Below are 13495 nucleotides of genomic sequence, written 5' to 3' on the forward strand. Positions count from 1 at the left end.
TATTCATATGCAATACATAGGGGTTAATTTTAATGATTATTATGTTTTAAGCTTAAAAAAATAAAAAAATGGGACAAGTATATTATATGGATGTGGTGCAGTGACTACCTATCACTCTAATCTATTAAAAAAAAAAACCAACTTATTGTAAATGGTAATTCATATATTAATATGTATTGGCTGATGGGTGTACACAATGCACATTGTTGTCCTACAGTAAGTAAACTGTGTCTTAGGTACAATGGTGTAAAAATGTTATTGTTGCAGTCTTTATGTAAGTAAACTGCATAAAGGTGGATAAAAAAATTGAGACACATGAGGTTCTCTGCCCTCCACAAACTGTAATATCAGGCTACTACTCTCCTCCTGGGTTTCTAATATACCTATAGGATTGGCCCTCCTCATCTCCCAAAACAAGACTAAGTTAATATAATAGCAGTTCCCATACTAGATGGTAGCATTCTCCCAACTTCTGTCTGTCCAGGCACTCAAAAAACGTCAAGATAGCAGGTTGTGCATGCATAGCCCTGCCCTGTAGGGCTGTAATAGAAGAGCACATAGATTTAACTATTTAGGTTTTTCACAGTTCTTACTGTTCTAAATTTTTATACTGCCTGTAACCCTAATTGAAAGATTTCACCCCCGATTGGAAACAATAAATGAGGGGAAATATCTACATTGAAAATACAAGTAAAATTCAAACATTACAGGGGGTTAAGCCCTTCTCAAGTATATCAAAAATAAAAGTTATGGTTAGAGAAATGCACTGAACATAGCACAGTAGTATTTGTTAATGTGCTACCACAATTAACCACTTGTCTACTGGGCACTTATACCCCTTCCTGCCAGGCCAATTTCCAGCTTTCAGCGCTGTCACACTTTGAATGACAACTGCGCGGTCATGCGACACTGTACCTATATGACATTTTTATCATTTTTTTGTGACAGCTTTATGTTGGTGGTATTTAATCACCTCTGGGTTTTTTATTTTTTCTTAAACAAACCCAAAACCACTTAAAATTTTGAAAAAAAATGTTTTTTCTTAGTTTTTGTTATAATATTTTGTAAATAAGTGATTTTTCGCCTTCACTGATGTGTGCTAATGAGGCTGCAGTGATGGACACTGATAGGCTGCACTGATGGACACTGATAGGTGGCAGTGATGAGGGGGCACTGGTAGGTGGCACTGACGGGCATTGACAGGCATCACTGATGGGCAATGAAAGGCAGCACTGATACATGGCACTGATAGGCAGCACTGATAGGCGGCACTGACTGACACCGGTAGGCAGCACTGACCGGCACTGTTAGGCGGCACTGACTGGCACTGATAGGCGCCACTTATGCGCACTGATAGGCAGCACTAATAGGTGACACTGACTGGCACTGATGGGCGACACTAAAAGTCAGCTCAGATGGGCACTTATATGTGGCTTTGATGTGCACTGGTAGGCACTGACAGGTGGCACTTCTGGGGCCACACTGATCATCATTGCCCTGATGATCAGTGTACATGTCCCCTCCGCGGAAAGCCGATTACCATCTCTCCTCTCCTCTCGAGCTGTCAGCGTGACAGCTCAAGAGGAGAGAAATGCCGATAACCGGCATTTCCGTGTTTACATGTGATCAGCTGTGATTGGACACAGCTGATCACATGACCGAGCCGACATCTTCGGCTCTTTCCGTGATCGGTGATCCGCTGTGTCCGAGGGACACAGCGCACTGCCGATCGCCGCACTGCGTGCTCCCTGAGCCGCGCATGCGCAGTGAGAATGGGAGGACGTCATATGACGTCCTCCCAGAACGAGAGAGCCACCTTGCGCCCGTCATATTACTATATGGCGGGCGGGAGGTGGTTAAACAAGAGGTGCCAGGGAAATTTTAGAAACCGAATGATTACTTCTCTTTCCAGTTTTGCCCTACTGTACATGAGGGAGATATGAAACACAATTTCAACCTTGTGTCTCACTACAGAATATGGGGGAGATTTACTAAAACTGGTACATACAGAATCTGGTGCATTTTTGTATAGTAACCAAACCGGTTCTAACTTCAGCTTGTTCAATAAATTCTGACAAAATCTAGAAGCCGATTGGTTACTATGCACAGCCGCACCAGATTCTGTGTTCACCACTTTTAGTACATCTCTCCCTTTGTATCACTCTGTTGTCTTCAAGGGCATCAAGTCATCTTCCCTGAACAGAACATCATGACAGTGGATAAGCTCAGTGAAAGGGAACAAGGAAAGCAATTTTTTTTAACTACCTCCCACCCGCCATATAAGGAAATGACGGGCGCAAGGCGGTTCTCTCGTTCTGGGAGTATGTCATATGACATTCTCACACTCTAACCACGCATGCGCGCCTCCCTGGGACACAGCGGATCACCGATCAATGGAAAGAGCCCAAGACGTCGGCTCTGTCATGTGATCAGCTGTGTCCAATCACAGCTGATCGCATGTAAATAAGGAAATGCCGGTTATCAGCATTTCTCTCCTCGCAAGCTGTCACGTTGCTCAAAGGGGACATGTACACTGATGATCAAGGCACTGATGATCAGTGTCCCCTGATGATCAGTGTAGCCCCAGCAGTGCCACCTGTCAATGCCCATCAATGCCACCTGTTGGAGCCCATCAATGCCATCTGCCAGTGCCCATCAGTGCCACATCAATGCCACATATCAGTGCCTACCAGTGCCCATCAATGCCACATATCAGTGACCATCTGAGCTGCCTTTCAGTGCCACCTATCAGTGCCAGTCAGTGCAGCCTATCAGTGCGCATCAGTGCCACCTAACAGTGCCAGTCAGTGCCACCTAACAGTGAAAGTCAGTGCCGCCTATCAGTGCCATATATGATTGCTGCCTTTCAGTGCCCATCAGTGATGCCTGTCAATGCCCATAAGTGCCACCTACCAGTGCCTCCTCATCAGTGCCCATCAGTACCGCCTATCAGTGCCCATCACTGCAGCCTCATTAGCGCACATCAGTGAAGGAGAAAAATCACTTATTTACAAAATTTTATAACAGAAACTAAGAAAAAACTTTTTTTTCCCCAAAATTTTCAGTTTTTGGTTTGTTTAGCAAAAAATAAAAAACCCAGAGGTGATTAAATGACATTAAAATAAAGCTCTGTCTAAAAAAAATGATATAAAGTTCATATGGGTGTTGCATGATCGTGCAATTGTCAGTGCGACAGCGCTGAAAATTGGCCTGGGCAGGAAGATGGTATAAGTACCCTTTAGGCAAGTGGTTAAAAAGAGGTTTGACATTCAAAGTACCGAGAATGATTTAGTATATTCATATACTCACATGTTCCTGTCATAACAGTCCATCTCTTTGCTCCCTGAGTGAGGCATTATGGCTGGATGAGGGATTCCTGTTGTGTGCACACCTGAACCAAGCATCAAAGGATGGGTAAACCTTAGAGAATACAAATGTGAAATTATTACTGGAGAGTAAACCACATTAAATTTTCCAATATCTTTTTGGGACTCTGCACATCAACTGTACTCTTTGTGAAGGTTTCACCAATGTACCTGTTGGGGACCTTGCTCTACTGAAACACGTATGCCTGTTATGTTACTTAGAACATTGGAAAAAAGAGACTGTCCTTATTAGAGGAATGTATAACTGTTCACCTATGTACTGGTAAGAGTTCTGATATATACCCAGAAAGGTAAAAATGTTGGCGTTTGTGGCATATAAATAAATGGAGCTGTGCTTTCCATAGTACGTATCTTTGAACATTTGCAATCACTTGTCGCCAGCAAAAGGAGTGATATACTACTCAACCACACAATACCATACAAAACTGCTCAGAATGGGTTGCTTGCAACCCAAATGCAGGAAAAATGTATTGGGGTAAGCTGAAATGAGGATACAGCATGATTAGGCTACATGCTGTAGTTTAGATATATCTACTATAAAATCTAACTAAAAGACCTATTAGACTATCTAACAAATATGCTTATTACACACAATATGATAAGCTTTAGGGAATAAAAGCCTCTTAAAGCTAGTGAACAATTTGCAGTAAAACCTTTGCTGAAAAAATAAGACGAGATAAGTGCTGCCGGGTTGGGGTTAAAGCTGAAACTTACTGGTACACCCCCTGATTCTGCACATACAGTATTAAGGCTCCATGCACACTGGATGTTTTAAAAATGCTGGTAACGTTAACTGTGTAAAGTCATGTTAAAAATCGTGAGTTTTTCAGCGTTTTTGTATTAGCGTTTAGCGGTCTTTTTTTTTTTTACCAAAAATGCTGGTTTGCCGCGATTTACCACGGTTTACCGTGTTTTGCAGTGTTCTTCAGTGTTAGAGCATTTTTATAGCTAAAAAACTCCTCTAGAAACCCACTAGTTCTGGGTTTTTTTTTCCAGCCGAAAAACGTTGATTAGTCTATGTGTGCAGGAACACAAAGGATAGCATGCTGGGGAGTTTACTGGTTGTAGAAAAAACGTAAAAAGCCAAAAACAGCAGCTGCAAAAACGTCCAGTGTGCATGAGGACTAATACAATGTCAGGTTTTAATTTTAGGACTCAACTTTCAGTTCTGCCTAAATAAATACTGACACAACTGCTTGCCAACCAGCCACTGTATAAAAACGGCCACAGGGCAGCACCCCTGCGCAAAATAACATTTTAAAATGTCATTTTGCAAAACAGGTAGGGGGCGCACGCCCGCCCCAACCCGCGCCGCCGGTCGTGGCCGGTCATTACCCACCGGGTCCCGGCGATTACTGGCAATCACTGGCAGGGAGCAGAGCTGCAGTGTTTACACTTCAGCTCTGCTCCCTGTCAGTTCCCAACACACTGATCCTGAGAGCAGAGTTTAGCTCTCCGAATCATTGTGTTCCTGTGAAGTACACACCCCCCGCCCACTAGTAAAACACTCCCCTCACACAGTTAACCCTTTGATTGAATAACAATGTTAACCCCTTCCTCCCCAGTCCCATTAGTGCAGTGTTAGTGTTTTGTTTTTTTTCACTGATCACTGTTATTGTCACTGGGGATGTCAATGACCCCAAGTTAGTTCCCACCCAGTGACAAAATGTTCGCCGCAGTCCCGCCATAAGTCGCTGATCACTGTCATAAATCGCTGATCACCGCCATAAGTCGCTAATTGCCGCCATTATTATTATAAAAAAAAAATCCCAGTATCTTTCCCGCCATTTGTAGATGCTATAACGTTCACATAAACCAATTAATTTACACGTATTGGGATTTTTTTTTAGCAAAGGCATGTCACAGAATACATTTTGGCCAAAATTTATGGCAACATTTGATTTTTTAATTTTTTTACTGGACATATTTTATAGCTAAAAGTCCAAAATATTGTTTTTTTTTTCTCAAAATTGTCAGCCTTTTTTTTAATAGCGCAAAAAATAAAAACACACAGGTGATCAAATACCACCGAAAGAAAGCTCAATTCGTGGGAAAAAAAGGACGTAAATTTAATTTGGGTGCAGTGTTGCATGACCGCGCAATTCTCAGTTAAAGTAACGCAGCGCCATAACACAAACTGCTTCTGTAACCGCTTCCTTATTGCCCTATAGCAGAAATACTGCTACAGGGCGACACAAGTGCGCACAATCACACATATATATGTATATATTTATATACACATGATTTGTGCTCCAGTGGTTTTCACGCCCCTCCCAGATGGCGTCAGATTGCCTGTCAGTACACCAGTGATCACATTTATCCCCTTGACTGCCAAGAACACGCTCATGCACAATAAACCTCCATTGCTAGTATAGTGTCTGAACGGATCAATATCTTTGATCAGATCAGTACTATACCAGACATTAGTATAGCGTCCTCAAAAATGCAGTGTTAGCAGGATCAGCCCCAGCACCTGCGTTTAGCCCCTACGCTTAACCCCCCCCCCCGCTTCCCCAGCAAGTGCAGTGTCAGTAGGTCTCTGTCACTTGATACATTGCACACAAATCCGCAGTGTTGGCAGAATCAGGCCTGATCTCTGTTAGCACTTGTTGGTAAATTTTGAGGACTCTCATATGCAGCAGAGTGCCAGTACTAGTGCCACGCTACCTTTTGGTGAACTGGCGAGCACCAGCGGTCTAGTACATCTTGGTCTTTCACATATCTCTTAGATTGTAAGCTCCCAGGATCAGGGCCCTCCTGACCCTCTTGTATTGAACTGTATTGTTGCTGTATTGTCTCCGGTTATACTGTAAATCGCTGAGAAAACTGTTGGCGCCATATAAATCCTGTATAATAATAATACCAGCACTGCAGTATGACTTGGTGATGTGGCGAGTCCCGTAAGTCCAGTACAAGCCTGTGCGGTGGTGAGCACAAATATTGTCCCGCAGCCACCAAGAATTCACACACAGGCCCATAGGGCTCCTAGTATCCTTCCGGATGTGCTTGCAAATCCCGATTGACAGCCCATAAATTCTGCAGCACCTGTACTTCCCCCATTCACTGGCCAACCTGGAATTCAGGTGGAAATGGCAAATTGAACTACTCTTGATTTTTGGAGTTTTTCACGGAATATCTGTATGTGTTGATTGTGGATCAATGCAATTTATATGCACAACAATTTATCGCCACCAACCCAAATTCAAACCTTGCCAAACCAGTCGCATGGAAACTCATTACGGTTTCCGAATTTAAATTTTATTTGGGTCTAATCCTCAACATGGGCATTACTAAAAAAAATTAATTGCGGTTGTATTGGTCCACAGACCCGATTCATCATATGCTGTGTTCTCTGCTGCCATGGCCAGGCATAGATGTGAGAGTATAATGTGTTTTATGCATTTCAACGACAATGCACTCTGTCATCCTTGGGGTAACCCTGAATTTGACCGGCTTCACAAAATTCAGCCCCTCGCAAATCACCTTAACCAAAAATTTGCAGATGTCTATACTCCCCAGCAAAAAATACGCGTTGATAAGTCCCTGATTCATTTTTCTGGCCGCCTTGCATTCAAAAAATTTCTCCCCAGCAAGTGTGCCAGATATGGGGTCAAGATGTAGAAGACCTGTGAGAGGACAACAGGCTATACTTATAAGTTTCGGATTTACGAGGGAAAAGATAGACGTGGAGACTACATGGAACGTAATGACAAGACAGTTTGGGACTTGGTGTCATCCTTTTTCCATATGTGGTACCACTTATACGTGGACAATTTTTATTCAAGCGTGCCACTATTTAGACATTTGTTTGATCTTGGAACTGGCGCTTGTGGCAAAGTGTGACCTAATGTGTGCCCACCATTAGAAGTGGGTGGATGCAGGGCGGCATATTCTACTGGTGGGCATACCACACACTTTTTCTGGCAGAGATTTCTTCTCTTTTTTTTAATTCAGTCCACAGGCTGCATACAAAAAAAAAAGAACATAGCATATATACCCAACAAGGATCAGGATTTTGAATGGTTATACCAGGATGATGCCTACAGCTGCAGGCATGATCATTTTATTTTTGTTCAGCCGGCGATTGCCTTTCATATAAAAGCAATCCTAGTGGCTAATTAGCTGCAGGATTGCTTTTACAAACAGTGGGAGATGATGCCCCCCTCCCCCGCTGCTTTCCACGGCCTTCTCGGGCAGTCCCGCGCCATCGGGGGAACCTGAGAATGCAGCCGGTGTTTCTGCCAGCTGACCATAGAGCTGATTGGAGACCAGAATGGTGCCAATCATCTCTATAGCCTAAGAAATCAGAAGCTATGAGCATTTCATCACTTCAGTTTCGCAGGATATAAACAGCGCCATTTGTAAATTGGGAAAGCATCTGATCACACCGATTTTGGTTTGATTAGATAATGTAAGGGAAGAGGAGATATCTAGAGTCTGATAGACTCCAGATTTCTGAAAAAAGAATATATGACAATGCCCATTGAAGTTATAGGGGATATTGCATTCCCTGTGATGGCATTAAAAGTGATCAAAAAAAAAAAAAGAGAGGCACAGTGTAAAAATAATTGAAAAAATCAAAATTACTTAAAAAAAACAACAAAAAAAACTCGTCCCTCCCATGCGTGCACACCTGTGTGCACAAGCATTGACCCTGTGCCAGTATGTAAACAGCGGTTGTGCCATACATGTGAGGTATCACCGTGAACGTCAGATCAAGGGCAGTAATTCTAACACTAAAAAATCTAAAATGGTAGCTTTTAAAGGCTTTTAAAGCGTTGCCTATGGATATTAAAAATGTATGCAGTTTGTCGCCATTGCACGGGGCATGCGCAGTTTTAAAGCATGTCATGTTTGGTATCTATTTACTCGGCATACCAACATCTTTATATTTTACCAAATAATTGGCCAATATATTGTGCTTTTGTGCATTAAATGTAATAAAAGTGTATTTTTTAAAAATAATTTGCTTTGAGAAATCGCTGCGCGAGTACTATGTGCCATAAAAAATTGTAGTACCCACCATTTTATTCACTTGGGTGTCTGCTTTAAAAAAATATATAATGTTTGGGGGTTTAAATTAATTTCCTAGCAAAAAATACAGATTTTTTTCATGTGAACAAAAAGTGTCAGAAAAGGCTTGGTCTTCAGGTGGTTAGAAGACCTGAGTGATGTGTGGCATAAACTTCTAATGCTGGGCATAAAACGCCCCCTTTTTGGAAAGTAGACACCCCAAGCTGTTTATTGCTCACACATGCCATGGGTATATGTGGAATTACTCCCCAAAATACATTCTGCTACTTCTCCCGAGTATGGGGGTACCGCATGTTAGAGACATTTTGGCAGTCTAGCCAAGTACAGGACCCCAAAATCCAATAAGCACCTTCAGGCTTTTAAAGGGCTTTATTTCCTCATTACACTTCCTGACTACCTATCACAGTTTCAGAGGCCCTGAAATTCCAGGATAGCACCTAACCCCCCCAAATGACCCCTTTTTGGAAAGTAGACACCCCAAGGAATTTGAAGCAATAAATATACACTTACTGGGATTTTTTTTAACCAAAAACATGTAGCAGAATACATTTTGGCCTAAATTTATGACGAAATGTTAGTTTTTTTGGATATTTTTTGTGACCGAAATGAGAAAATATTGTTTTTTTCAAAAAAATGTTTTTCTTCAAAAATGTTTTTTTTATAGTGCCAAGAATAAAAAATGCACAGATGATCAAATACCACCAAAAGAAAGTTCTATTTGTGTGAAAAAAAGGACAAATTTCATTTATGTACCGTATTGCATGACCGTGCAATTGTCCGTTAAACTAGCGCAGCGCTGTATAACAAAAAAATGGCGTAAATTGCAGTATCTATACCATAGTTTGTAGACGCTATAACTTTCACACAAAGCAATCAATATACACTTATTGGGATTTTTTTTTACCAAAAACATGTAGCAGAATACATTTTGGCCTAAATTTATAACTAACTTTGAGTTTACTATCTATTTTTTATAGCTGAAATTAGAAAAATATTGTTTTTCTTCAAAATTTGTGGTCTTTTTTTGTTTATAGCGTGAAAAATAAAAAGCGCACAGGTGATCAAATACCACCGAAAGAAAGCTCTATTTGTGTGTAAAAAGGACGTAAATTTCGTTTGGGTACAGCATTGCATGACCGCGCAATTATCGGTTGAATTAGTGCATCGCCGAGTAGCAAAAAGAGGCCTGGTCATTAAGGGGGGTAAATCCTCAGGAGTGCAAGTAGTTAACAGCTTGTTAGTTTCTTGCATGTGAATTTAGCTTTAGTGAAATAAATCCTACCACAAGGTGGAGACAACAACCCAGTAATTTTGAAAAAAAAAAAATATATGATCAAAACTGTTTAGGGCTCATTCACATGAGTAGACAATCCTGAACAGTGTGAAATTCCATTTGTTTAATTTCCTGTCCTACTGCTGAGCTGGTGCAGGCATCCCATGTAAAGGAATGGTCACAGATCCATCCGATTTATGGACTCACCCACACTGCCAAGTTTCTCTGGTACGCAGGGATGAGTGCATGATGGACCTGGATGCACAGGCTCTGTAGATGTTGAAGGATAATTTCACCTTTTGACGAAAAATAATAAATGCACAAAAATGTGAATTTATTTTTTGTTGCAGGAGCCTGTAAAGCATTGTACCAGCGATTAGCATATTGCTGGTGCCATGCAGGTCACCTGCAGATCTGTCAGTATATCTGCTTGCCCGTACATTTTGGCACGTTGGCAGGAAGAATCAATGAACAACCAGGGCTCTACACAGCACCGTGCTAGTTCATTCAGAACTACAAACTGACATCTACAAAGGATGTTGGTACCTATAGTTCATTCTTTCACAGAACTCTGTGAATGAACAATGGGGCAGCGCCACACTGTTTTTAAAAAGTGACAGCTTGTATGGGGAAATCAGGCAGCGGCTGAAGCATTGGGAACATGTCCCACCCTAAAAATCAGTGCAGAGTTGTGTGTGTGTGTGTGAATCAGTGCAGAGTTGTGTGTGTGTGTGGGGGGGGGGGGTTGGTGGGTAATACAGAGGCGTGTCTGTGTGTGTGTGTGTGTGTGTGTTTGTGTGTGAATCAGTGCAGAGTTGTGTGTGTGTGTGTGTGTGTGTGTGTGTGGGGGGGGGGGGGGGGGGTTGGTGGGTAATACAGAGGCGTGTCTGTGTGTGTGTGTGTGTGTGTTTGTGTGTGAATCAGTGCAGAGTTGTGTGTGTGTGTGTGTGTGTGTGTGTGTGGGGGGGGGGGGGGGGGGGGTTGGTGGGTAATACAGAGGCGTGTGTGTGTGTGTGTGTGTGTGTGTGTGAATCAGTGCAGAGTTGTGTGTGTGTGTGTGTGTGTGTGTGTGGGGGGGGGGGTTGGTGGGTTGGTGGGTAATACAGAGGCGTGTCTGTGTGTGTGTGTGTGGGGGGGGGGGGTGCAGAGGTTTGTGTGTGGGGAGGTGGTAGTGTGCAGAGTTGTGTGGGCGGGGGGGTGGGAGCAGAGTTGTGTGTGTGTGTGCGTGTGTAGGGGGGGTGCAGAGTTGTATGTGTGTGCGGGGGGGGGGGGTTTAGGGGAATGCAGAGGCGTGTCTATGTGTGTGTGTGTGTGGGGGGGGGTGCTGAGGTTTGTGTGTTTATTTGGGGTGTGCAGAGCTGTGTGTGTTTGAGGGGGTGGTAGTGTGCAGAGTTGTGTGGGTGTAAGGGGGGAGGGGGGGGGGTGCAGAGTTTGTGTGTGTGTGTGTGTGTGTGTGTGTGTGTGTGTGTGTGTGTGGGGGGGGGGGGGGGCTGGTAGTGTGCAGAGTTGTGTGGGCGGGGGGTGGGAGCAGAGTTGTGTGTGCGTGCGTGTGTAGGTGGGGTGCACAGTTGTGTGTATGTGTGGGTGGTGCAGAGTTATGTGTGTGTGTGTGTGTGTGTGTGTGTGTGTGTGGGGGGGGGGGGGGGGGGGGGATTGCAGAGCTGTGTGTGTAGTGGTGCAGAGTTGTGTGTGTGTGCGCAGAGTTGTGTGTGATTTTGTGGGGAGGGCAGGGGCGGACTGACAACTCATGGGGCCCCTGGGCAATATGGGATCATGGGGCCCCTGTGTCCTTGCCCAAACTCAAAAAAGCCTATGAAAAAGGTACCAGGGGCATCTCATGGGGCTCCCTACTGACCCCGGGCCCTCGGGTTGTGCCCGAGTTTCCAAATGGTCAGTCCACCCCTGGGGGAGGGGATGCAGATGTGTGTGTGTGTATGTGTTAGCAGGGGGTGCAGAGATGTATGTGTGTGTTGGAGCATACTGTGATATTTCTGGTGGAGCATACTGTACTCTGACCATCCCTTGTGCCATGTCCGCAGTCTCTGACAATCTCCTGTACAATGTCTGCTGTCTGACCGTCTCCTGTAGTATATCTGCAGTCTCTGACCATCTCCTGTACTACTCCTGCAGTCTCTGACCATCTCCTGTACTATTCATGCAGTCTCTGACCATCTCCTGTACTACTCCTGCAGTCTGTGACCATCTCCTGTACTATTCCTGCAGTTTCTGACCATCTCCTGTACTATTCTTGCAGTCTCTGACAATCTCCTGTACAATGTCTGCTGTCTGACCGTCTCCTGTAGTATATCTGCAGTCTCTGACCATCTCCTGTACTACTCCTGCAGTCTCTGACCATCTCCTGTACTATTCATGCAGTCTGTGACCATCTCCTGTGCTACTCCTGCAGTCTGTGACCATCTCCTGTACTATTCCTGCAGTTTCTGACCATCTCCTGTACTATTCTTGCAGTCTCTGACCATCTCCTGTACTACGCCTGCAGTCTCTGACCCTCCCCTGTACTAACGGCAATAACCTCTAGCAACCAGAGAGGCAATGTGCTGTAACCTCTAGCAACCAGATAGAGGTAATGTGCTGTAACCTCTAGCAACCAGAGAGAGGTAATGTGCTGTAACCTCTAGCAACCAGAGAGAGGACCAGTTTTTTTATGTTTATATTAACGTTTTTGTTTTTTAGGTTTTTTTTTTTTTAGATAAGTCTATGTGTGTATTTGTTTTTTTGGCTGTTGGGGTAGGGAGCAAAATTGTATGGGGGAGCCCAAGAAAATCCCAGACTATTTAACCACACCCCCTTTAAGCCACGCCCAACATTTAGCGTAATTTACACCACACTCTCTTTTTGGCATGGCGCCATATTTCTACCTCCAAGCCAGAGTTTCTGGATATACAATAAAAAGAAAAGTGTCCCGAAATTTTTTTTTAAATGTTGGCAACTATGTAAATGGTAAATACAAAGATATAAAAACGAAAAAAAAAACTACCTGCAGTACCTGAACTCCTCAGGGGCACTGCAACCTTAAAGTGATTGTAAAGGATTAATTTTCTTTTTAAAATAACAACCATGTGGAATGGTTTTGCACAGAGCAGCCCTGATCCTCCTCTCCCAACCATCATCTACAATGGAGTACCCACCACAGCAAAGCCACCTGCTTAGACACAGAGGGCGTGGCTTGGCCCTCCCCCCTAGCACCATCCTGACTGATTGTGATTGACAGCAGTGGGAGCCTGGATAGCCAGTGAGGAAAGAGAGAGCCTCTTGTGCAGTGCACATTGCTGGATCAAGAGCAGGTTCATGTAAGTATAAGGTGGAGGCAGGGGGAGGTGAGAGCTGCATGCAGAAGGTTTTTTAACTAATGCACAGAATTAAGGTAAAAAATCCCTTTAGTTTTTAGAACCACTTGAAGATACATTAATACCCAAACCTGCAGTCTCAACAACAGTTGAAGGCTGTGTAACCTCCTTCTGCAATTCTCTATTTTTCCATCATTCACATGACGTGTTTTTAGTCCTGATGGAGTGTTGAGCCCTTGAAACTCATTGGCTGTTGCAAAATAGGAATTTTTAAAGGACTATCCAAGCTGGTGCGGTGCTCCCATCCTTGCAAAACTTTAGTAAACTCCTCCAAGGATCCCGCAGGACTCCATGGTCAGGGCTGTTGAATTCCTATTGCCTGACGCCTGGCACATGTAGCTCCGGGCGCTAGGCAGGTAGTTTTTTTCTACCTTTAGCCCTGCTGCAGGTAAGCAGCAGGGCTCATCTGTCAGGCAGAAGCATTCAGGCGGCAG

At 43.7% G+C, this 13495-nt stretch overlaps 1 protein-coding gene across 5 annotated transcripts in view; it reads right to left on the bottom strand.

Annotated features, from left to right (window-relative positions):
• The window catches only part of TCF7 (transcription factor 7), a 411229-nt gene that overhangs the window by 84918 nt on the left and 312816 nt on the right, over positions 1 to 13495 (bottom strand). For all 5 annotated transcript variants that reach the window (XM_089669958.1, XM_089669955.1, XM_089669954.1 and 2 more), the window contains one exon: positions 3310 to 3420. In XM_089669958.1, the coding sequence (XP_089526084.1) occupies positions 3310 to 3420 (111 nt within the window). The remainder of the gene's footprint in view (positions 1 to 3309; positions 3421 to 13495) is intronic.

This window comes from Staurois parvus, unplaced genomic scaffold (assembly GCF_062004578.1).
Source record: "Staurois parvus isolate SC_StPar_1 unplaced genomic scaffold, SC_StPar_1.0 ptg000085l, whole genome shotgun sequence".
Lineage (NCBI taxonomy): Eukaryota > Metazoa > Chordata > Amphibia > Anura > Ranidae > Staurois > Staurois parvus.